The 22,627-nt window shown below is 45.9% G+C and overlaps 1 protein-coding gene across 1 annotated transcript in view; it reads right to left on the minus strand.

Annotated features, from left to right (window-relative positions):
* Positions 1-12,816: 12,816 nt before the first annotated feature.
* fus (FUS RNA binding protein) overlaps positions 12,817-22,627 on the minus strand; it is a gene marked incomplete at its 5' end in the record, with an annotated part of 33,680 nt that continues 23,869 nt past the window's right edge. Inside the window, 8 exons of the mRNA XM_080523050.1 lie at positions 12,817-13,092; positions 13,204-13,363; positions 14,430-14,527; positions 14,700-14,850; positions 16,226-16,330; positions 19,949-20,078; positions 20,349-20,458; positions 20,807-20,842. Of these exons, the coding sequence (XP_080379176.1) occupies positions 13,053-13,092; positions 13,204-13,363; positions 14,430-14,527; positions 14,700-14,850; positions 16,226-16,330; positions 19,949-20,078; positions 20,349-20,458; positions 20,807-20,842 (830 nt within the window). The 3' untranslated portion in view covers positions 12,817-13,052. The remainder of the gene's footprint in view (positions 13,093-13,203; positions 13,364-14,429; positions 14,528-14,699; positions 14,851-16,225; positions 16,331-19,948; positions 20,079-20,348; positions 20,459-20,806; positions 20,843-22,627) is intronic.

The raw sequence follows: 22,627 nt of genomic DNA on the forward strand, positions 1-22,627 counted from the left end.
CTGATATGCAAGCACCAGGGTCTTGAATCTGATGCGAGCTACTATCGGGAGCCAGTGCAGGGTGCAAAGGAGAGGGGTGACATGAGAGTATTTGGGGAGGTTGAATACCAGCCGGGCAGCAGCGTTCTGGATGAGCTGCAGAGGTCTAATGGCGGATGCGGGGAGCCCAGCCAGGAGTACGTTGCAGTAATCCAGGCGGGAGATGACCAGTGCCTGGGTCAAGAGTTGCGCTGCCTCTCCGGTAAGGAATGGTCATATCCTTCTGATGTTGTAGAGCAGTGGTCTTCAACCGGGGGTCCGCGACCCCTAGGGGGTCCGCAGAGGTACTGCAGGGGGTCCGCCAATTTTTTTCTGAATAATTTACAATTTTCACCAAAATAATTTGTCACAATTAAAAAATATAACAAAAGTTATATTGAGTAAACTACAAGCATCAATAGGCAATAATAAGCTACTTTTGACGAAAAACTATTTACAAAATAAATTATTCCCATGGAGCAGAATCGAACGTTAGCCGTTATAGCAAGCTAGGTGTTGCGAACAACAGAACATGAACAGCGGAACAGAACAACAGAACTACATTGAAGTAATAGTCAATAATTAGCATATCGTTAGCAATCAATATTTAGCATAACAATAATAAAAGTAAAAACAATATATTATTAGTTACTACTATTAATTAGTGAAGCAGGATGGATACATTTGTAACAGTAACGAGACCTCGAGCTCGAGATCCAACGGCTACTCCTTCCACCTCGGCCCCAGCAGCGCCTGCCCCAGGGGCAGATAAACGCAAAAGAGAAAAGTCCCGAAAATATTCAGAAGTGTACCTAAAGTTTGGATTTACTTTCAAAGAAACCGAAGGAGTGGAATTGCCGGTGTGTGTTGTTTGTGCGGCGACGCTCTCAAACGAAAGCATGAAGCCATCAAAGCTGCAACGACACTTGGAGACAAACCATGGCCACTTACAAGATAGAGCACTGGACTACTTTCAGGCTCGTCTGCACTCTCTCCAAGGCCAACAGACAATGATAAGAAAATCTGCGAAAGTCGGTGAGCTTGCTTTGAAAGCCTCATATCAAGTTGCTCTTCGCGTTGCCCAGTGTAAAAAACCATACACAATTGCAGAAGATTTGATATTGCCTGCGGCCACTGATATGTGCAAGACCATGTTTGGGAATGATGGATATGCAGAAAAGTTGAAGACTATCCCGTTGTCAGACACAACAATTGCTCGGCGAATTGGTGAAATGGCATCGGATGTGAGGGTGCAGTTAATTGAGAAATTACAAACGGCGGCGGCATTTGCACTCCAGTTGGATGAATCAGTGGACATGTCCAAAGACGCCCAGCTCTTGGCATTTGTGCGCTTTGTTGACCAAGACAAAATGTGTGAAGAGTTCTTGTTTTGTAAGAAGCTTCCTGAACGCACAACAAGTGCTGAAATTTTCAAAGTGATTGATGACTTTTTCGGTGAAAATGACTTAAGTTGGGCAAAGTGAGTCGCGGTGTGTACCGACGGTGCGCGCGCTATGACTGGGCAAAAGAGTGGACTGATGGCTGAGTTTGCCGATGTTATGGACACTGTTGTAAAGGCTGTAAATGTTATTAAGAAGAGTGCCCTACAAACTCGCCTCTTCGCTTCTTTATGCGCCGCTACAGGAGAGGAACACACTTAAAAATGTTTATTACATGTGGGGGTCCCTGTTCTGGTTGTCTTTCGTCCAAGGGGTCCTTGGGCTGAAAAGGTTGAAGACCCCTGTTGTAGAGGAAGAATCTGCAGGAGCGAGCCGTTGCTGCAATGTTCTCCGCACAGGATAGTCGGTTGTCCAGGATCACTCCAAGGTTCTTGGCTGTCAGGGAGGGGGTTACAGTAGAGTTCTCCACTGTGATAGAGAAGTCTTGGAGAGGGCAGGCTTTCCCGGGGATGAAGAGGAGCTCGGTCTTGTTAAGATTGAGCTTGAGATGGTGGTCAGCCATCCATGTTGAAATGTCAGCGAGACATGCAGAGATACGGGTTGCCACGTGTACATCAGACGGGGGGAAGGACAGGAAGAGTTGAGTGTCGTCTGCGTAGCTGTGGTAGGAGAGCCCATGTGAAGAGATTACCGAGCCAAGAGACTTGGTGTAGAGAGAGAAAAGTAGGGGCCCTAGGACAGAACCCTGGGGTACCCCAGTGGAGAGGGTTCGTGGAGAAGACAGCGATTCTCTCCAGGTCACCTGGTAGGAGCGGCCCGCCAGGTAGGAAGAAAGCCAGGAGTGTGCGGTGCCAGAGATGCCCAGTTCTGAGAGGATGGAGAGAAGGATCTGGTGATTGACTGTGTCGAAGGCAGCAGACAGGTCAAGGAGAATGAGAACAGAGGAGAGGGAGGAAGCTTTAGCAGAGTGGAGGGCTTCCGTGACAGCAAGGAGCGCAGTCTCAGTGGAGTGCCCAGCCTTGAAGCCGGATTGGTGGGGGTCTAAGTGTTCCATCTTCCAGAGATAGTCAGTCAGTTGTTTAGATGCCGCGCGTTCAAGGGTTTTGGAAGGGAAGGAGAGAAGGGATACAGGTCTGTAGTTGTGGAGAGATGATGGGTCAATGGTAGGTTTCTTGAGGAGAGGCTTGACTCTGGCTATTTTGAAGGCTGCTGGGACAGATCCTGTGGATAGGGAGGAGTTGATTAGGGTGGTAAGGTAAGGAAGGATGTCGGCGGAAATGGATTGGAGAAGAGGGGAGGGGATGGGATCGAGACAAGATTTCCCCCCACACGTTTCATGACAGGGTTTCTTCAACGGACGGACAGACAGACAGGGGGGTGTAGCAGAGTTTTCGATTGCCAGGTGTTTCGTCGACATAGGGGGTGGGGTCGTAGCAGAGTTTTTGGTCTCGGGTAGTGAGGTGAAGGAAGCTTTTTGGGGTTTTGACGATTGTGTATTTCTGTATAACAGATTGTGTATTTCTGTATAACAGATTGTGTATTTGAGTATAACAGATTGTGTATTTGGCGCGTTGGATAAGTTTAGCTGTCTTCTAACGTTGGTCGCTCAAACATACATTGGCGCATTGGTGATGGCATCACACCTCAACGGAGTACAAGAGGAAATAAAAGAAACAGTCTGCTATGGCCACAAAATAAACCTGGTGCTTTCAGTTTGCAAAATCGATTCCTGAGTGTATGATTTTCTTCAGTGTTTAGGAGGGAAAATTCCCTTTGTCTGAAGTTGGAAGGAAAGTTCCCTTTGGGTCAAATTTACCATCCCTCAGAGGTGTAAAATCTGTGATGTCATGAGTTGAGTTCTAGTGAATGAATGAATGGACTTTATTGTCATTGCTACAGTACAGGTACCAAACAACGAAATTTAGGAGGGGTGGCTCCCCTGGTGTTAGGAAAGGAGAAAAAAAAAAAAAAAAAAAACTTTTAGAAAAAGAATAAAATCACAAGAAGGTAAGGAGCTGGTTTACATAAATAAAGGCTATGTACACAATCCACTGTACTATACTGCACAGATAGTCAACTAGGGTTGTCATATTGCACAAAAGTATTTTTTCACGTTATTTAAAGTGTCACAGTTTGCAGGCTTGAAATGTACATGTTTGTGCCTCAGCACTAGCTGCCATACAATCCGTCCAGACTGTCCTGGGCCCAGAACTTAGGCCTTTGCTGTGTTCAGGGCCTTGACGGCCCTGTGGTAGAAGCAGTTCTTCAGTCTGTTTGTCTTAGCGGCCGGGGTCCTGTACCTCCTTTTCGAGGGCAGCCTGATAAAGTGTACGTGCCCAGGGTGGGTCGGGTCCCTGGAGATCTTGGAGGCCTTCCTGAGACAGCGTGTGTTGTACAGCTCTTCCAGAGAGGGGAGGGGGGCGCCGGTGATCTTCTGTGCTGTTCTCACGACTCTCTGTAGCGCGTTTCTCTCCGCTGTTGTGCAGCTGTAGAACCAGTTGCAGATGCCGTAGGTGAGGATGCTCTCCACTGCGCCGCGGTAGAAGGCCACCAGTATCTCCTGCTTGTTGTGTTCTTTCCTGAGGCATCTCAGGGTGTATAGCCGCTGTTGTGCCCTCTTGATGGTGCCTTTTGTGTTGTCCTTCCAGGCCAGGTCATCCCGCATGTGATGTCCCAGGAATCGGAGGGTTGAGACTCTCTCCACGCTCTCTCCGTCGATGAGCAGGGGCTGGATCTCGGACTTTTTCCTCCTGAAGTCTACGATGAATTCCTGGGTCTTTGACTTGTTTAGCAGCAGGTTGTTTACCTTGCACAGCTTGCTCAGTTGCTCTACCTCATCCCTGTACGCCGCCTCGCCCCCCCCCCGAGATACATCCCACCACGGTGGTGTCGTCTGCAAACTTTACGATGTAGTTGCTGGGGTGGACAGGGGTGAAGTCGTGGGTGTAGAGGTTGTAGAGGATGGGGCTTAGCACGCAGCCCTGGGGGGACCCAGTGCTGAGGCTGAGGGCTGTGGAGGTGTGGGGGCCCACCCGCACCCTCTGGGGGCGGTCGGTCAGGAAGTCCTTGATCCATGCACATATAGAGTGTGATAGACCCAGGTCTAGTAGTTTGGTAGTGAGAGACTAGTTGTAGATGGTATGAAGGTGGAGGTGAGAGACTAGTTCTAGGTCGTCTTTGTCCCGGGGTTCTGTGAGTGAGGTCATCTTTGTTCCTGGGTGCTGTTGTTCTTGTCATCATGTTGTAAGTATCAGAGTGTTGTAATGACCCGTGGTGATGTCTCTCTCTCTTTCTCTCTCTATTCTCTGTACTAGAATGTAACTTTTCTCTATTATGTATTTGCCTATTCTCTGTGCTAGGATGAAACTTATTCTCTATTAACCCTTGTGTGGTGTTCGGGTCAACCGGACCCGTTTTACATTTTTACTTGGTGAGAAATGGTACAAGAATACATTTGATCAATATGAAACTCCATGGCCTTGGCTTCTTTTCTATGAAAAACATGTAAAAGTGAAGTATTTTTTTTTACACATCCTACAATACCCCAACACATTTATCTTTGGGTCATTTAGGCCCGGATGCACAGAGACACACAGAAACATACACACACTCACACTGACACTCACTCACTCACTCACACACCTCTGCTCTAGCTTTCCCGTGCCAAGAAGCCGTCTGCTCTCGCACTTTTTACCCTTTGAAGTGCAACATTGTAAACATTTTTACATTTTCTTGCACTGTACAGAACGTATGCAGCAACTGCAAAAAGTACATTTGAGGTACACACACTGTCACATTCTGTGCTTCATGTGTTGTGTAGACAGGCATACCCATGCCCACACAATTGTAGCCAGTGGTATTTCAGAATTATTTGGGATTTTTCAGACATAATACTGTATTTCGACAGTGACAGTGAAAACAGTGTACATTCCGTTCGTGTTTTGTGATTCAGCATTTGCAGACATTTTTGAGAGATTTTTTTTTAGGTATTTCATAGCTATTGGCAAAAACAATCTTAGTTTGGTTCTTTCATTTCTATTCTTGTTCATCACCTGTATTTTCTTTACAGCTTTGATTATAATTAGATAAATGTGAAATTCAATTGAGAATATGAATTCAAAATAATAAACAGCAATGAAAACATTGTTTCATTAACATTTTTCCTAGATAAGTATGATTTATGACACCCAGGTCTTTATTATAGTGGATTTTGAATTTTCAAAGTTAGGGGCATCATGTGCGTAAAAACGCTTCTACTCATCATGCTGTCGTTCGGCCCCACCTATTCCCAGGGGTCTGACACTTTGTGGGTTGTTACTAAGCATCCTCTGCTCCAGCCCCCTAGATCCACTAGAACAAAAGATATGCACTTTTGAATGTGTACACAGTACCTATTGTGCATTATTGGGTACAGTACCTGTTTGTGCCCACAGGAGGCGCCCTTTAATATTAGGGGCTATTTTGGGGCTTTCTTGCGCCCTGAGTATACCCCCTTGTATGGGTCACCCTTGGGACTAGGAGCACCGTGTCAAGACAAGTGCTTTTAAAACCCCAATGATGTCCCGGGTAAACTGGACCCGAACACTACGAAAGGGTCCAAAAAGTGAACATCACACAAGGGTTAAGTGTTTGCCTTGTACTACATGTACAAGTATACATTATTATTAAAGCCGCATTGATTCATTGTATTTGACCTACCTTGTCCTAATAAGCACAGACTCAACATTTCTATGCACACCGTGATTAGATTGGATTGGAGATTAGATTGGAGTCAGATTATCAACATTAGATGTGTTTTTCTATGATGGAATCATAGACAGAAATCTCTGCCATATATAACAGACAGAAACGGATTGTAGTTAAATTCCGGTCTACAAGTGTGACAGGCTTACATCATTTTTTAACAAATCTACCAAACGCACTCATCTACTGGAGGGATTGGTACGGCGGTGCACACCCAAGGCGGCACCCACGATACGGATTTAGAACTCGGCTTGTACAGACCATAACACTTAAAACTAAAGGGGACAGAGTGTTTGAGGTGACGGCCCCAAGACTCCGAAACGCCCTCCCCCCTGACCTGAGAGACTCTGGAACGCCCTCCCCCCTGACCTGAGAGACTCTGGAACACCCTCCCCCCTGACCTGAGAGACTCTGGAACGCCCTCCCCTCTGACCTGAGAGCCTCTGGAATGCCCTCCCCCCTGACCTGAGAGACTCTGGAACGCCCTCCCCCCTGACCTGAGAGACTCTGGAACACCCTCCCCCCTGACCTGAGAGACTCTGGAACGCCCTCCCCCCTGACCTGAGAGCCTCTGGAACGCCCTCCCCCCTGACCTGAGAGCCTCTGGAACGCCCTCCCCCCTGACCTGAGAGCCTCTGGAACGCCCTCCCCCCTGACCTGAGAGCCTCTGGAACGCCCTCCCCCCTGACCTGAGAGACTCTGGAACGCCCTCCCCCCTGACCTGAGAGACTCTGGAACGGCCTCCCCCCTGACCTGAGAGACTCTGGAACGCCCTCCCCCCTGACCCGAGAGCCTCTGGAACGCCCTCCCCTCTGACCTGAGAGCCTCTGGAATGCCCTCCCCCCTGACCTGAGAGCCTCTGGAACGCCCTCCCCCCTGACCTGAGAGACTCTGGAACGCCCTCCCCCCTGACCTGAGACACTCTGGAACGCCCTCCCCCCTGACCTGAGACACTCTAAAACGCCCTCCCCCCTGACCTGAGAGACTCTGGAACGCCCTCCCCCCTGACCTGAGAGACTCTGGAACCCCCTCCCCCCTGACCTGAGAGACTCTGGAACGCCCTCCCCCCTGACCTGAGAGCCGCTCCTTCAGAACTAATTTTAAGCTGCAATTAAAGACGCATCTGTTCAGGCAGGCCGGGAGTCACCTATAGCCTTCTTATTGTTCCTGTTTATGTTCTGTTTATGTTGTCCCCTTTTTTGTTTTTAATCATTGATGTTTCGATTGCACTTTTCTTATTTTTGATGTAAAGCACCCTGTGCATCCGTGCTGTGAAGGGCGCTATATAAATCAAGTTTTACTTACTTACTTACTTACCATTGCCCACTACCAGTCAGAGCTTTGCAAGGTGTTCCGGCTTATGCAGAAAACCCCCGATGACTGGATGACTGGGATGACTGTATGACTGGGATGACTGATGACTGGGGTGACTGGATGACTGATGACTGGATGATTGATGACTGGGTGACTGGATGACTGGGTGACTGGATGACTGGGTGACTGGATGACTGGGTGACTGGATGACTGGATGACTGATGACTGGATGACTGATGACTGGGATGACTGGATGACTGGGATGACTGGTTGACTGGGGTGACTGGATGACTGATGACTGGGATGACTGATGACTGGATGACTGGGTGACTGGGATGACTGATGACTGGATGACCAGATGACTGGATGACTGGATGACTGGATGACTGGATGACTGATGACTGGATGACTGGATGACTGATGACTGGGATGACTGATGACTGGATGACTGGGTGACTGGGATGACTGATGACTGGATGACCAGATGACTGGATGACTGGATGACTGGATGACTGATGACTGGGGTGACTGGATGACTGATGACTGGGATGACTGATGACTGGGATGACTGATGACTGGGGTGACTGGATGACTGATGACTGGGATGACTGATGACTGGGATGACTGATGACTGGATGACTGGGGTGACTGGATGACTGATGACTGGGATGACTGATGACTGGGATGACTGATGACTGGGATGACTGATGACTGATGACTGGGATGACTGATGGATGGGATGACTGGATGACTGGGGTGACCAGATGACTGATATGACTGGATGACTGGATGACTGATGACTGGGGTGACTGGGATGACTGAATGACTGGGATGACTGGATGACTGGGATGACTGGGATAACTGATGACTGGATGACTCGGATGACTGGGATGACTGAATGACTGGGATGACTGGATGACTGGGATGACTGGGATAACTGATGACTGGATGACTGGATGACTGATGACTGGGGTGACTGGGATGACTGAATGACTGGGATGACTGGGATGACTGGGATAACTGATGACTGGATGACTCGGATGACTGGGATGACTGAATGACTGGGATGACTGGATGACTGGGATGACTGGGATAACTGATGACTGGATGACTGGATGACTGATGACTGGGGTGACTGGGATGACTGAATGACTGGGATGACTGGATGACTGGGATGACTGGGATAACTGATGACTGGATGACTCGGATGACTGGGATGACTGAATGACTGGGATGACTGGATGACTGGGATGACTGGGATGACTGAATGACTGGATGACTGGGATGACTGGGATAACTGATGACTGGATGACTGATGACTGGGATGGGGAGGCAGTGGCCATGGCCTCCGGTCTTGATCTCTGGCTTTCTAAGACATCCACCTGCTTCCTCCTCACGGCCTCGGACGCAATTTGCAGTGAGACTGATGCACTCTTCTGTGTTCTGCAGAACAAAGACGTAGGGTTCTGCAATGTACGTGTCAGTGGCACTGTGGAGTCCGTGGCCCGTCAGCACTGTGGAGTCCGTGGCCCGTCAGCACTATGGAGTCCGTGGCCCGCCAGCACTATGGAGTCCGTGGCCCGCCAGCACTATGGAGTCCGTGGCCCGCCAGCACTATGGAGTCCGTGGCCCGCCAGCACTATGGAGTCCGTGGCCCGCCAGCACTATGGAGTCCGTGGCCCGCCAGCACTATGGAGTCCGTGGCCCGCCAGCACTATGGAGTCCGTGGCCCGCCAGCACTATGGAGTCCGTGGCCCGCCAGCACTATGGAGTCCGTGGCCCGTCAGCACTATGGAGTCCGTGGCCCGTCAGCACTATGGAGTCCGTGGCCCGCCAGCACTATGGAGTCCGTGGCCCGCCAGCACTATGGAGTCCGTGGCCCGCCAGCACTATGGAGTCCGTGGCCCGCCAGCACTATGGAGTCCGTGGCCCGCCAGCACTATGGAGTCCGTGGCCCGCCAGCACTATGGAGTCCGTGGCCCGCCAGCACTATGGAGTCCGTGGCCCGCCAGCACTATGGAGTCCGTGGCCCGTCAGCACTATGGAGTCCGTGGCCCGCCAGCACTATGGAGTCCGTGGCCCGTCAGCACTATGGAGTCCGTGGCCCGCCAGCACTATGGAGTCCGTGGCCCGTCAGCACTATGGAGTCCGTGGCCCGCCAGCACCAGGCCTTCAATGTACGTGTCAGTGGCACTATGGAGTCCGTGGCCCGACAGCACTATGGAGTCCGTGGCCCGCCAGCACCAGGCCTTCAATGTACGTGTCAGTGGCACTATGGAGTCCGTGGCCCGTCAGCACCAGGCCTTCAATGTACGTGTCAGTGGCACTATGGAGTCCGTGGCCCGTCAGCACCAGGCCTTCAATGTACGTGTCAGTGGCACTATGGAGTCCGTGGCCCGCCAGCACCAGGCCTTCAATGTACGTGTCAGTGGCACTATGGAGTCCGTGGCCCGTCAGCACCAGGCCTTCAATGTACGTGTCAGTGGCACTATGGAGTCCGTGGCCCGTCAGCACCAGGCCTTCAATGTACGTGTCAGTGGCACTATGGAGTCCGTGGCCCGTCAGCACCAGGCCTTCAATGTACGTGTCAGTGGCACTATGGAGTCCGTGGCCCGCCAGCACCAGGCCTTCCACCCTTTTTATGATCTTTTTCAGCAGCATAGCCCAGAGAAGAAGTTGGTTGACAAGCAGGCATCCAGTCAGAGACAAGAGAAGGAGACTCTTTTACAGCATCCTCCAGGTTAGATTAGATTCAACCTTTTTGTCATTGCACAGAGAACAACGACTACAACTATGTTCATAGTCAGTGCCCCTGGGGCAATTAGGGGTTAAGTGCCTTGCTCAAGGGCACAACGGCAGTGGTAGGCACCTTAGATATGATGCCAGCAGCCCTGCTGTCACCAACTGACATGCAGCTCCCTCCTGAGGCGGGGATCGAACCAGTGACCTTCCGATTTCTAGCCGCCCTCTCTAATCTGATAACTTGGGTGAAGTTGATTTTCTAAGTTAAATTGATAGTAAAACGTTTTATGAAATATCAGTCCACTTCGATGACAGGAAACTGCAGACTCGTGAAGTAAAGTACAAAAACGTTTAATTAGTTAGACTAAAGGCTGACCTTGTTGGATTATACATGTTCCAGGGCAAATCGCCCGTTCGGCTTCTCACTTTCCTCAGTGAAAATGACGAACAGACTGTCAACAAAGGCAACAAAACCAGCCACCACAGCATCGACGGAGAGGTCTTTTTCTGCCTTAAAACAAACGTTCTACAGTGCTGTCATCGATATATCCAGAGAATAGACGCATCATGGATATGATTATGATGAGAATAGACGCGCATGGATATGGTTAGCTGAGTTTTAGGTTGAGGCTTGGTTGGGGCTTGCTCTAAATCGATGGTGATGTGGTAGATGGTGGCTATTTAGAAAACATTCAGTCCTAGAGCCCCGGATGCCCAGGCCTAACGACGTCACTGGTTGTGTTGTTGACTCACTCATAGCCTTATGAGTGAAGTTTGCATTGTTGTGTTTGCCTGCTTAAGTTTGAATGGTTTGAATTATTGGTGCGCCGGCGACAGCATTCATCATGAAACTAATATGACACTAGACTTTACTTATAACGTTATGAGTAGAGTCTGTGCATTGCCTTAAATTGCTTGCTGATTCTAGGCAGAGTGGTTTTGTGTCATCAATTTACCTTGACAGTGATAGCAATTCTGGGCCCTTCTGAGGAACAAGGAACACGGAAATTAAGTAAAAGGTAAAATGGAAGGAATGTTCTAACGTAAACTCACCCTACCTGTTAATCAACCCAACTTACCAATCCTTGAAAGGTCAACACCCAGTCATGCACTACACACGAAGATATGCAGTTTGATGTGGATAAAACTGATCTGATCAGGAAAATAACCCAGAGTCATCCTGTCACCATCAACAAGGAAATACATTGCTCTCAAGGATGTTAACAAACATTGAACGAGTTGTTGACAGACAACCGTCTCCAGCATACCTACCATGAGTTTCTGTCTAATGCTGAGAGACAATCACAAGGAGCCTTTGTAGAACTGGACAGTAAGATGACCACATCACCTGGCCAACGATCAAAATGTGTCATGGAGGCCAGCCTTGTGTAATGAATGTTGAATGTTGCACTGTCACTTTGTTCTTCTAAACCCCTACTCCATTTCATAAGACAGCTCCATGACACATTTTGACAGAAACTCATGACAATAGTGTGTAAACTGACGTTGCTGTGCACTTTTGTGAAAAAGCTCATCAGTCAGGCAGACAAATGTTGGTATGCTGGAGACGTGTATCTGTCAACGTTTGTTTATAACCTTGTGAGCAAAGTATTTCCTTGTTGATGGTGTCAGGATGACTCTGCTCTTTTTCCCCCCTTTTTGTTTTTTATACTTCAGGCCTTTACCTTTAGCATGAGTAATCAGTGATGTCATCTCCATGCACCAGGGTGTCACAATGGAAACACAATGGACCTATGGCTAAGCCATGTCCCCTTTGAAAACTCGGACAAACAAACAACACTTCACTGACAGTGAGTGACTGACTGATCGACCGTGATTGAATGACATTCAATGACGGGAGTTGGCAAATTTCTGATTTCTGATTTACCACAGCAAGTAATAGACATGTTTTTTTTAAAGATGACAAGAATATTTCTAGAAGCTTTTCACCATCAGATATTAGCGAGTTGTTTGTCCGAGTTTTCTGCCTGTAGTGACTTTTGCTGTGATATGATTGGACAATTTCTATTTTGGGGCGTGGCTTAGCGATAGGTCCATCAATAAGGTGGTGATTTGACTTGTGTTCTGATCACAAGGTCACAGAGACTCAAGAATGATCACATTCATACCGTAGACATATCAACTAGTATCAGTAAATCAATTTCAGAACTTCTGAAAGAGTTCATTCATGTTCAACTTGAATTGGGTATTCACTCTTTAAAGTTCAACTGTGAAGAGGGTGGCTAGATTAGCCAGTTTAGGTAAACCATCTAAGGCCTTTGACACGGATGCTGTCACCAATAACCACGTCAGCAGCAGAACACAATAGATGTCTGACTTTTACAACGGTGCCTTCTGGGGTTGGAGAAGGGAAGTTTCTGTTCTTAGGGTTTGTCTTACAATTGTGACATACCTGACATTCTGACATACACAACTGTAAACAAGAGATTGATGGATTGCTTAGTGACAGGAGAAACCTGCTTAAAACCAATGAAAACTTGACACTCGCTGTTTGGTTTTATATTTTTAATAATTTTAAAACAAACATTACATAATTCACACAAAAAAAACAGCAACACAAAATGGCAAGAGGTCTTCCAGAACAAATATAAGCAAGTTAACCAAGACATAGGGAGAGGGACATAGGGGGAGTGTGTGTGTGTGTGTGTGTGTGTGTGTGCATAAGAGCGAGAGTCACACCTGTCCAAACAGTCAAGAAAAAAGATTAACGTAACAGCTTCTAACACTGCATGTAACAGGAGGGTGGGGGCTGTAAGGTTGGGGAGGGGCAGTGGAAGTGGAGTGGAGAAAATTGGTCCCATCTCGAAGTGGCGATTAGTAAGGCCTGTCTCGACGGTCCTGTCTGTGTTCACCCCTGCAAGAGACATTCCAATCCATATTACTTCAATGATCATTGCTGTCATTATCACTATTCATACAGTCATGGGGTGTGTGTGTGTGTGCATGTGCATGTGCATGCATTAACCTTCCATCCATCTTGCTGGGTCCATATCCACCCCTGTCGCCACCCCGACCGCCTCTGAAACCACCTCTGTCTCCTCCTCTGTCTCCTCCTCTGTCTCCTCCCCGGCCCCGGAAGCCACCGCGATCAAAGCCACCACGTCCCCGGTCTCCATAGCTTCCTCCTGACAGCAGACATGAGATCAGTGAAATGTAGTTCACAAAGAACTATAATGAGGTAGACATCTTTGTCAGACAGATTCATCGTGTCATAAGCCAAAATGCTAAACTGGCCATGTATAGACAGGACATGTAATTGGCAGTCTTGATAATCTTGATAAGCCACTATGCAAATTAATCATTTCTAAACATCTCCCCTCTTGGCTATCAAGCTAGCCCTCTGTGTGATACATGGTTCCCACTCTTTTATAGAAATCGTTTTAGGATAAATAATAGGGAGACACTACTCGCTGAGTGGCAAATACCAGTTGCGAAACAGGCGACTACTAATTGCTTCTCTACAGGGCCCTAAGGAAACAGCTCCTCCCCATCTCCAGGCTTGTCCTGTCCTTATAAACCCTTTTCTTTAGTACAGTGCCCACCATAAGTATTGGAAAGAGGAATAATTGTGTCTTCTTTTAGCTCTATACTCCAACAGTTTGGATTAGAAATCAAACAATTGCTATGGGGTGAAATAAGAGATTCTCAGCTTTAATTCCCAACAAGTTCAGATTGGGTTCACCACTTACTAAACACTAAACATGAAACATGAAATGACAACACTTTTTAGACATTGTCCCCCTATCTATTTTAAGCTGCCAAACATGATGAGACAGACGTATCAATCAAGCACTCATGTTTGGTATTTGTTCCTTGCAATTACTGCCTGAAGTCTGCGACCCATTGACCCCACCAGACGCAGGGTCTTATCTTATCTGATAATGCTCGGTCAGGCCTGTACTGCAGCCATCTTCAGGGGTTGTTTGTTTTTATTTATTTCTGTTTAAAATCTTATTGTCAGGAAATGAAATGAATGTTCAATTGGATTTAAATCTGAAGATTGACCAGATTGTCCACTTTTTGGCCCTGAAAAACATCCAAGTTGCCATGACAGAATGTTTGGGGGTCATTGTCTTTGATGAAGCGCCCATGGGGGACATGGTCCTAGTCCTCAGCCCTACCTCTTCCCATGGGAGACATCCCTCCTTACCTCCTCCCATGAGGGACATCCCTCCTAGTCCTCAGCCTTACCTCCTCCCTGGGGAGACATCCCTCCGGCTCCCTCAGGTTTGGGGGCCTTGCACTGGTTACACTCATTACGCCAGGAGAAGTTCATGTTCCCACAATCCCTGAGAGGAGAAAAGAGGGACACACACACACACACACACACACAGTAAACAAAAGCTGTGTATTTTCATGTATGTACACTACAGGCACATGCACCCACTCACACAAGTACACACACAGACACAGACAGACACATACACACGCACACACACACACTCCTAAGTCCTCACTTACGAGCTTGTACACTTCCAGTCACCAGCTCTCTGCTGTCCTCCTCCTCCTCCTCCTCCTCCTCCTCCTCCTCCTCCGCCACTGCTGCCATTGTTGCCAGGGAAACCTCCTCCGCCACCTCTGCCGCCTCCAAATCCTCCGCGACCCATTGGTCCTATGGAGAGGAGACAAGGGATAAGCGGATATACAACAAATACAACATAGTCCAATCACACTGTTTTAGAAGAAGGTGATAGGAGAAGGTTTTTCCTTCTATCAATGGCCCCGGGCCTGAGCTGGATTACTCTTCCTGCTACGAATGGTGGACTGATGATTCACATGCTTAGTATTAGAGATGCTCCGATCAGGGTTTTTGGTGCCGATCACCGATCACTGGAATCAGTGATCTGCCGATCCGATATCACTGATCACCGATCACAGCGTCGAAAATGGCAATTGAAGCATTCTATTTATTGTGTAGCATTATTTATGTTTTTAATTATTCTTAACACCATTGACATTGTATATTAAGTATTCAAATGAAATTAGGAGATGAGAAAGTATCATGCATTGACAACCATCTGTTTTATTGAATTCACAACCACCTGTAGCTTACTTCAGGAAAAACAAATAAAATGTGAAAATAAAAATCATAATAAATAAAATGTACACTGTCACATCAAATGTGCAACATTCCACTCGAATGAGAGGAACTAGGGTCTCTTAGAGAACTTGGAGCTTATACTGTAGCTTTCCTGAGGAACAATAAACATACCCAAACTAAACTGCAACATAAACAGGCTATAGCCAAATATAAAATACTGTTTCAAGTCAATCAGTTTCAAGTCATATTTAGGAGGAGATAAGACAGCAAGTCAGCAATAATCAATAAAACAAAAAAACTAAACATTGCACCTAAGGAGATTTCAGACTCAAACCTTACTTCTGATTAAGCAGCATCACTGGTCAAAACCGATCAAGGGCATATCGGCCGATATCGATCGGCGCCAATCAGATCGGAGCATCTCTACTTAGTATTCAAATGTATTGATTGTAAGTCGCTTTGGAATAAGGCGTCTGCTAAATGCCAAAAATGTAAATGTAAATGTGTTCACTCTCTGTCTTACACAAAAATATACATAATAACATGCATGCGTTAGCCCAGGTATGTGGTGTCCTAGTGACGCCCTTTTCTCGGAAAAGAAAAGAAAAACAAGAAATATTGCAACTCCCGGGAAAGCACACACTAGAAAACCTGCATCTCTCCATCTGTCCGTCGAAGTTCATTCCAAACATTTCTAATGAACAATACGCAACCTGACGGCGTCATGGGATGGACGGACGTCAGTTTATCTCATAGCCTAACAGATCCGTTGGCTTGATATATATATATATATACTGATATTGCGTAGATCTGTTTCTGGTTGCATAAGAGAAGCTGAGGTTTCTCCTACTAGACAGACAAGGCTTACCGTCCGGTTGGGCTAACTGACAGTCATAGTGAAACGCCTTGTGTGTGACCACAAACTCACCAACAAGCTCGGTCTCACCTCCTCGTCCTCGACCTCCCCTTATGCCACCGCCCCGGGTACCCCCAAAGTCGGCCCTGCGGGTGGCGAAGGACACCTTGATGGGTTTCCCGTTAAATTCCTTTCCTGCGGAAGGGCCACAAAGACACAGGGGAATAATCGGTATGAACGTTCTGTGATCCGCTGTCGCCAAACAACAGCTGATTGTCATCAAGTGAATTTACTACAGGGTTCCCACACCTTCTGAAACATCAAATTCAAGCACCTTTCAAGGACATTCAAGACTCAATTCCCTCAAATTCAAGGACCCAACACAGCATAGTTTGAGACAGATCTAGATGAGAATTGATATAATTGGAACTATCCGCTCACAGACAACAATTAAAAAGAGAGGCTTGAATGTGTGAACACTAGGGCTGTGTTCGGAATGGTATACTAGCATACTAGCATACTCAATGAGTATATACTGCATACTGCCTACTAAATTCATAATAAGTATGCGAAAACCAGTCGACCATTTACACAGTATGCATACTGCCTCCCAGAATGCATTTCGCCGGGAGAGGCGAATTTAAACCTCCATTTTAAACCTCCATTAGCTAAAATATGTAATTTTGGCTTTACAAGTGTTAACATGTCATTTTATGAAGTTTTAATATGTTTTCAGGCGAGAAAGTAACCACATATATTCCCAAAATGTGTCCAGTTTACCAAAATAACCCGTTTATATATCTGATCTGACGATTTTTTGCGTCTTCTGTTCGCTAGCTGCGTTCGTAAATTCACCCTGGAAATCTGATCAGCACTCATGGAATGCCTCTTGTCCAATCAAATTACCTGGTCCCTTTATGACGTTGCACCCAGTGTGCGCTCCGGCGCTCTCAGAGCGATTTTACGAACGCACCCTACGTTGCTTACCTTCACTTACGAAGTTCGACAGAAATATCGTAACATAATTACAACACGTTGTAAAATGATTTGGGGGGCCAATATCTTTAGCTAGCTCAAGTAACTAGCTTACTATATTGTTGTCTTAACAGTTGGTAAAATAACATGATTAAAATAAATATATATGAGCAATAACATATCGTGGGCAAGCACTACAACCAACTTGTCCGTCTGAAGCTTCAATACTGGGATCATTCGTGATTGGGTTACAAGCAGTCAAATACTAGGTGAACATGTGTGTAAGACACAAATAAACTTGGATTTCATGCATTTCAAGTGGCATATTTGTATTCCTGACGACGTAGCCTTGTCTAAGAATCAGTGGCGGCTGGCCGATAGAGGGCGCTGGGGCGCCGCCCCCACCTTCACTTCCTAGTTGCGATTTGTAAAAGTTTTTTTTTTAAATAAACATTGTTTATTCACAAAATGCGGCTGATATTCTGTCGGCGCCTATCAGCATTCATTAAAAATCCTCCAATACAATAAACATTTTATCTGTGTGTGTGTAAAATTCACTGTTAAAATACATAGGGGGAGGAGTCGGGGCGCCGGCCGAATGCAAGTCTATGGCAGGCCAAATACTTTTGGCTTACACGTGAGCTGTAGCAGCGCTCCAATTGTCTGTCTCCTATTTCTCGGCCGGGGCGCAAAAATTGCGCCCTGAATATCCGGTTGTTAAGTCTGACGTCAAACGTGACGTTTTGCAATTTCCGGCTCCAAACCAGAAATACAACATTGTGCGCGCGACGCGAGAGAGTTTTTGCCGGGTGAGATGTCTTCAGATAGAAAGTAAGCAAGTTGAAATGTTAGCAAATATAATTGCTGAGTGTTCTGACAGAGAAAGTTGGTTAAAATTGGTAGTTATTATTGTGACTAGAAAGTGTCTGACTGACACTTGACAATGACTATAATTCCATTGTAAATAGTGTCAAAGAACTATCAAGCTAGCTAGCTAGCTCTGAGGTGATGAGATGAGCTAGTCTGCTGCACACATGCCAGCTAAAGAGCTAACTGGATGCACTTTATTATTTTACTTAAGTTAAAGTAGATATACAATCTTTCTTATTCTGCTAGAATTGGGCTTCATTGGTAATACCATAATGGCATATTTACAGTACATGGACAGTGGATTGAAGCATTTGAAATGTCTGTTTTGTATAGTATAGTTGGACATGTTTTTTTTCCAGGTGAGAGAGTAATGTCAAAATGACATTATCTGACTGCATTGCCCACAGCAATCCAAAATTCAATTATAATTATGTTATAAATTGATATGGATCAATTTATACCTCTTATTAGATTATAAATACTCTGGTTGTTATGTTTGCCTTTTGGTTGACAGCAAAAGGGAGAGAGGAGGATAGAGAGGGAGAGAAGGAGAGAGAGCAGGATGGTGTCGGCACACCAGAGAGAGAGCAAGAACCAGGTGAGAAAGTGGACAGGTAGTCAAGACCACATAAGTAAGTAGCCTTGAGAACCGATGGTTCTCGAGCCTAATGGCCCATAGGGAAGGAGCCTATCTCCTGTTTCCGTAGCGTGAGGCGGCTTAATGTACAAGTTAGTACACCCCCTGGACATGACGCTGGCATGTCGCAGGGTCTTACCCCCTGGGGGGGGGGGGGGGTCCATGCCACGGTCCATGCCACCCCCCCAAGGCAGCAAACCTAGGGGAAACACTGTTATTCTCATGCTAAAATCGACTGTAAATCCAGATTTTAAAGTTGATATTCTTCCCCGTGGAGCATGCCCCCATAACCTGTGCCCCACCCAAAATGTTTAGCACCAGCCGCCACTGCTAAGAATGCATTTCACCATGTTAATTCCCAGTATAGTGAAAATACCACCGTTCATCCGTGATCAGACTTAGCTGGGGTGCTGCAGCTGAAGAGTATCAAATAGAGTGCAAAAAAGCAGCATCTGCACACTCAAATCTGTGCAAAAAACGATATTTATTGCAAGCTTTCGGTCCCCAGGCTATCGGACGATGTAAACAACAGCTGTATGACGGGTTTGTATGACGCAGTTTGACGAGGCTGAAAGCGCACAGGGTTGCCAGATGGGATTGACAATTTACAGCCTAAACTTTCTATAACCTCAAAATCAAGTAGCCCATTCGGCGGTAACCCGCCCCATCTGGCAACCCTGGACGCGAAATGCATTTTGGGGATCGAGTATGCCAAAAGTGTCCATCGTAACAAACTTCAATTTTCCCGGAAGTATTGCTCGCATACTAAAATCTCGCATACTGTACAGTGTGAACGCACTACATACTCAAAATCTACGTCATATCTAGTATGAGTAGTATGCTAGTATGCTATTCCTAACACAGCCTCGGTCTCTTGCCTTCTCTACCACAGCACAGCAAAACAATATATTGTGAAATATGTTTAAAGTTGCAGAAACTTATTTACTAGTTGACGAGCCAAGTAAAACATTTTTTAATATATATATTATAAATATTTTGAGAGAGAGGGGAATTCAACGACTTTCAATGACCCATGTCTATTTTCAAAAACTTTTAAGGATTTCAAGGACCCGTGGGAACCCTGTACTACTAAGAGGTCCAGGAACTCTCATCGAAATCCTCCGATCACACTTGTGACTAGCGTGCAGGATGACGCGGTGGCACACGCTCACGTAACCACCCTTGAAGGAAGAGAAGTGTGTTCTCTCCTCATTCACCGTCATGCATATTTTTTACATCGTGTAAACCCTTCAAGAAATGGAGCCTTCTTCAGTGGTCTTTTCATAAACCAATGTCCACTCAGCAACACCCTCGTAAGTCATCCCCCTCACCATCAAACCAGTCGATAGCGGCCTTGGCTGAGGGAGGGTCGTCGAAGGACACTGTGGCCTCTCCCTTCAGCTTCCCTGACTCTCTGTCTGTGTACAGGTTGATCATGGGCAGGCCAGTCTTCTTGTTGATCTGGGAAGAGACAGAGAGAGAGAAAGGTAGTGAGATAGAGATGGAAGAGAAAGCGAGAGGGGAGAAAAGCTTAACTTCCTGTATACACTCAAACATTGCAGTGTCACTCGAAACGCATATTTATGCATATATATATATATATATACCCATATTTGTATAAAGAAGATTCAGGAAAATGGTGACCCGCAAGAAAATCTGGGCAGCAATGGATGAAGGCATTATAATAGGGGTTATGTATAAATGCATGGGGGGTATGCATAAGAGCTGTACCTTGATGATGCCAATCTGCTTGAAGAAGTCAGCTACAGAATCAACACTGTAGTTGTCTCCCAGGCCTTGCACGAAGATAGTGTTGTTGTCAGAGTTATCCTGGTCTTGCACTATCAAAAGGTGAAGAGGAGAGGGTTAAAACCATGTCATTTGAATTATATGATTAAAACAGCGAATAAAAAGGCAGTAGTGGACCACCTGATGGTAGTCTTGACCAGATCATGTTTCTTTTTTTAAAATATATATATATCATATTTTCAATACACTTTTTCTCATTTAGTGTTATTCCTTGTTACTTTTTCTTTCTTTTATACTGTTGGTTTTAATCTGTTCTTTTGCGCTTGTACAAGCTTCTTCTTCTTATTATTATTATTATTACATTGCAAAACATTCAATTAGTTTCAAATGAGGAGTCAGTAATGTACCGAAACGGTCAAGGTTCAGAGGTCAATACTTACTGGAGTTGGACCCGCCAGCTCCCTGGTCTCTCGGTCCTTGAGGAGGAGAAGGGACAGTTTTAAGTTTACTAAACATGTGGAACACTGCTTGCACGCCAGCAAAGTTTCCACATTCACAATTGTGCACACTTCCAGTTATTATCCCTCATTCACGCCAACACATACCACAACAACCAGTTCAACTGCCTTTGTGTAGTGCAAAGCACATATACTTCACATCGACCGGACACCAGATTCATGTGTTAACTCCATGATCAATCATGTTTTCGTTCTCCTCCCTTTACATCATTCCACTGTTACCCCGTGTTTTGATCATTTCTTTGAGCATTCCTGCCCTCCAAATGTACCGAAAGAAGCGAAACGACACGTGTATGGACAAGGACCCAGTGATCAATAGGACCACATTTACTGGTTTTAGCTGATGCTAATTTGCTGAAGTGTTCACATCCATTCAGTTCTGTAATCACAACTCACTGGTACCACCATACCACTCATTTGACTTTTTAAATGAGATTTCTAGGATCAAACGTGTACAAAGACTTGCTCCTGAGTATGAAAGACACTCAGGAATCCAGTTCGTATTTCCAATTATTGTTAATGCTTACGCGTACGTTGACACCTTCACCGATTTGAGAAACTCCCAAGCTTCCGTTGTAGATAGATACAAGATACTCCACTTTACTCATTGTTTAATATTTTGGTGATCAAAGATTTCACTTTCTTTTGATTTCTGTGTGCGTCATAACATCCTCTGTTACCATCGTGTGTGGAGACACCTTGACATAATGAGACCCGAGACTGGTCATGTCAGTCATCATTCCCAGTCAGTTCTGAACACCACATTTCAGTTTCTAAATGAAGAACATGTTGTTGTTGTTTTTTTAAAACATAAATAAAATTAAAAATTAAAAAAAGAAGAGTGTTTTACAATGGAGGCACAAACAGCCAGTTGATTCAGTGAGGGACTGGCATGAGAAGTCTGTACCCATGACGCTGACCATCAGTTATCAGAAAGGTTGCAGTTCACCCTATTAAATTGTAAGAATTAAAGAATTCTTCAGTGCACGTCAAAATCTCTTTCACCAAACGTTTTCCAATACCATTCCCTACCCTTCCATCCATTTGGTTATGAATTCAGTGAAATTCAGAGTAAGTTTTACCCGTAAGTAACTTCTTTAGACGTACAGTTACTCAGAGGAGGTGAAATATTAATGCATCCATCCATCCATCCAAATGTGGAAGATTGAGACTGAATAAGCTCATGATGGTTACCAACCAAACCATCTGTACCATCACCACCACCATCATCAGGAAGCTCTAAATCTCTTGCTCCCAAGTGAGTTTCGATCTACCTGTGGACCAGACTATCTATACTCGGGAGATCAGCATCAGAGATGAAGCCAAAAACACTCCCTACTTCACTGTTGTCCACTGTGCTTTCCTTTTGTTTGCCTTAGATTACACCATGCAATTTGATTTCATGATTGTGCCACTGCACCAATCACAGATGGGTTGTTGTATAGCCTCACCTTGGTCTGGTTTACCCTTGACAGATCAGTTTTGTAGTCCATCCACATTACTCTAAGCCATGTGATTTATTCATAGGCAGCAATATCCACTCTTCTTTAATAAGAATGTGCAGGCTTGGTCTGTAACATCTAAAAAACAACCATGGGAACACAAATACTAGCACATGGTGCATCTCCTTCATTCCAGAGCAAGAGCACAAGACAGCAAGTAGTTGTATGCTATCCCCAAAAAACTATTCTTGCAAGAAGAATCGCGGCATCTTGAAAAGGTTTGACCAACACACAGACTAGC

Source organism: Nansenia antarctica (genome assembly GCF_963989245.1).
Source record: "Nansenia antarctica genome assembly, chromosome: 2".
Lineage (NCBI taxonomy): Eukaryota > Metazoa > Chordata > Actinopteri > Argentiniformes > Microstomatidae > Nansenia > Nansenia antarctica.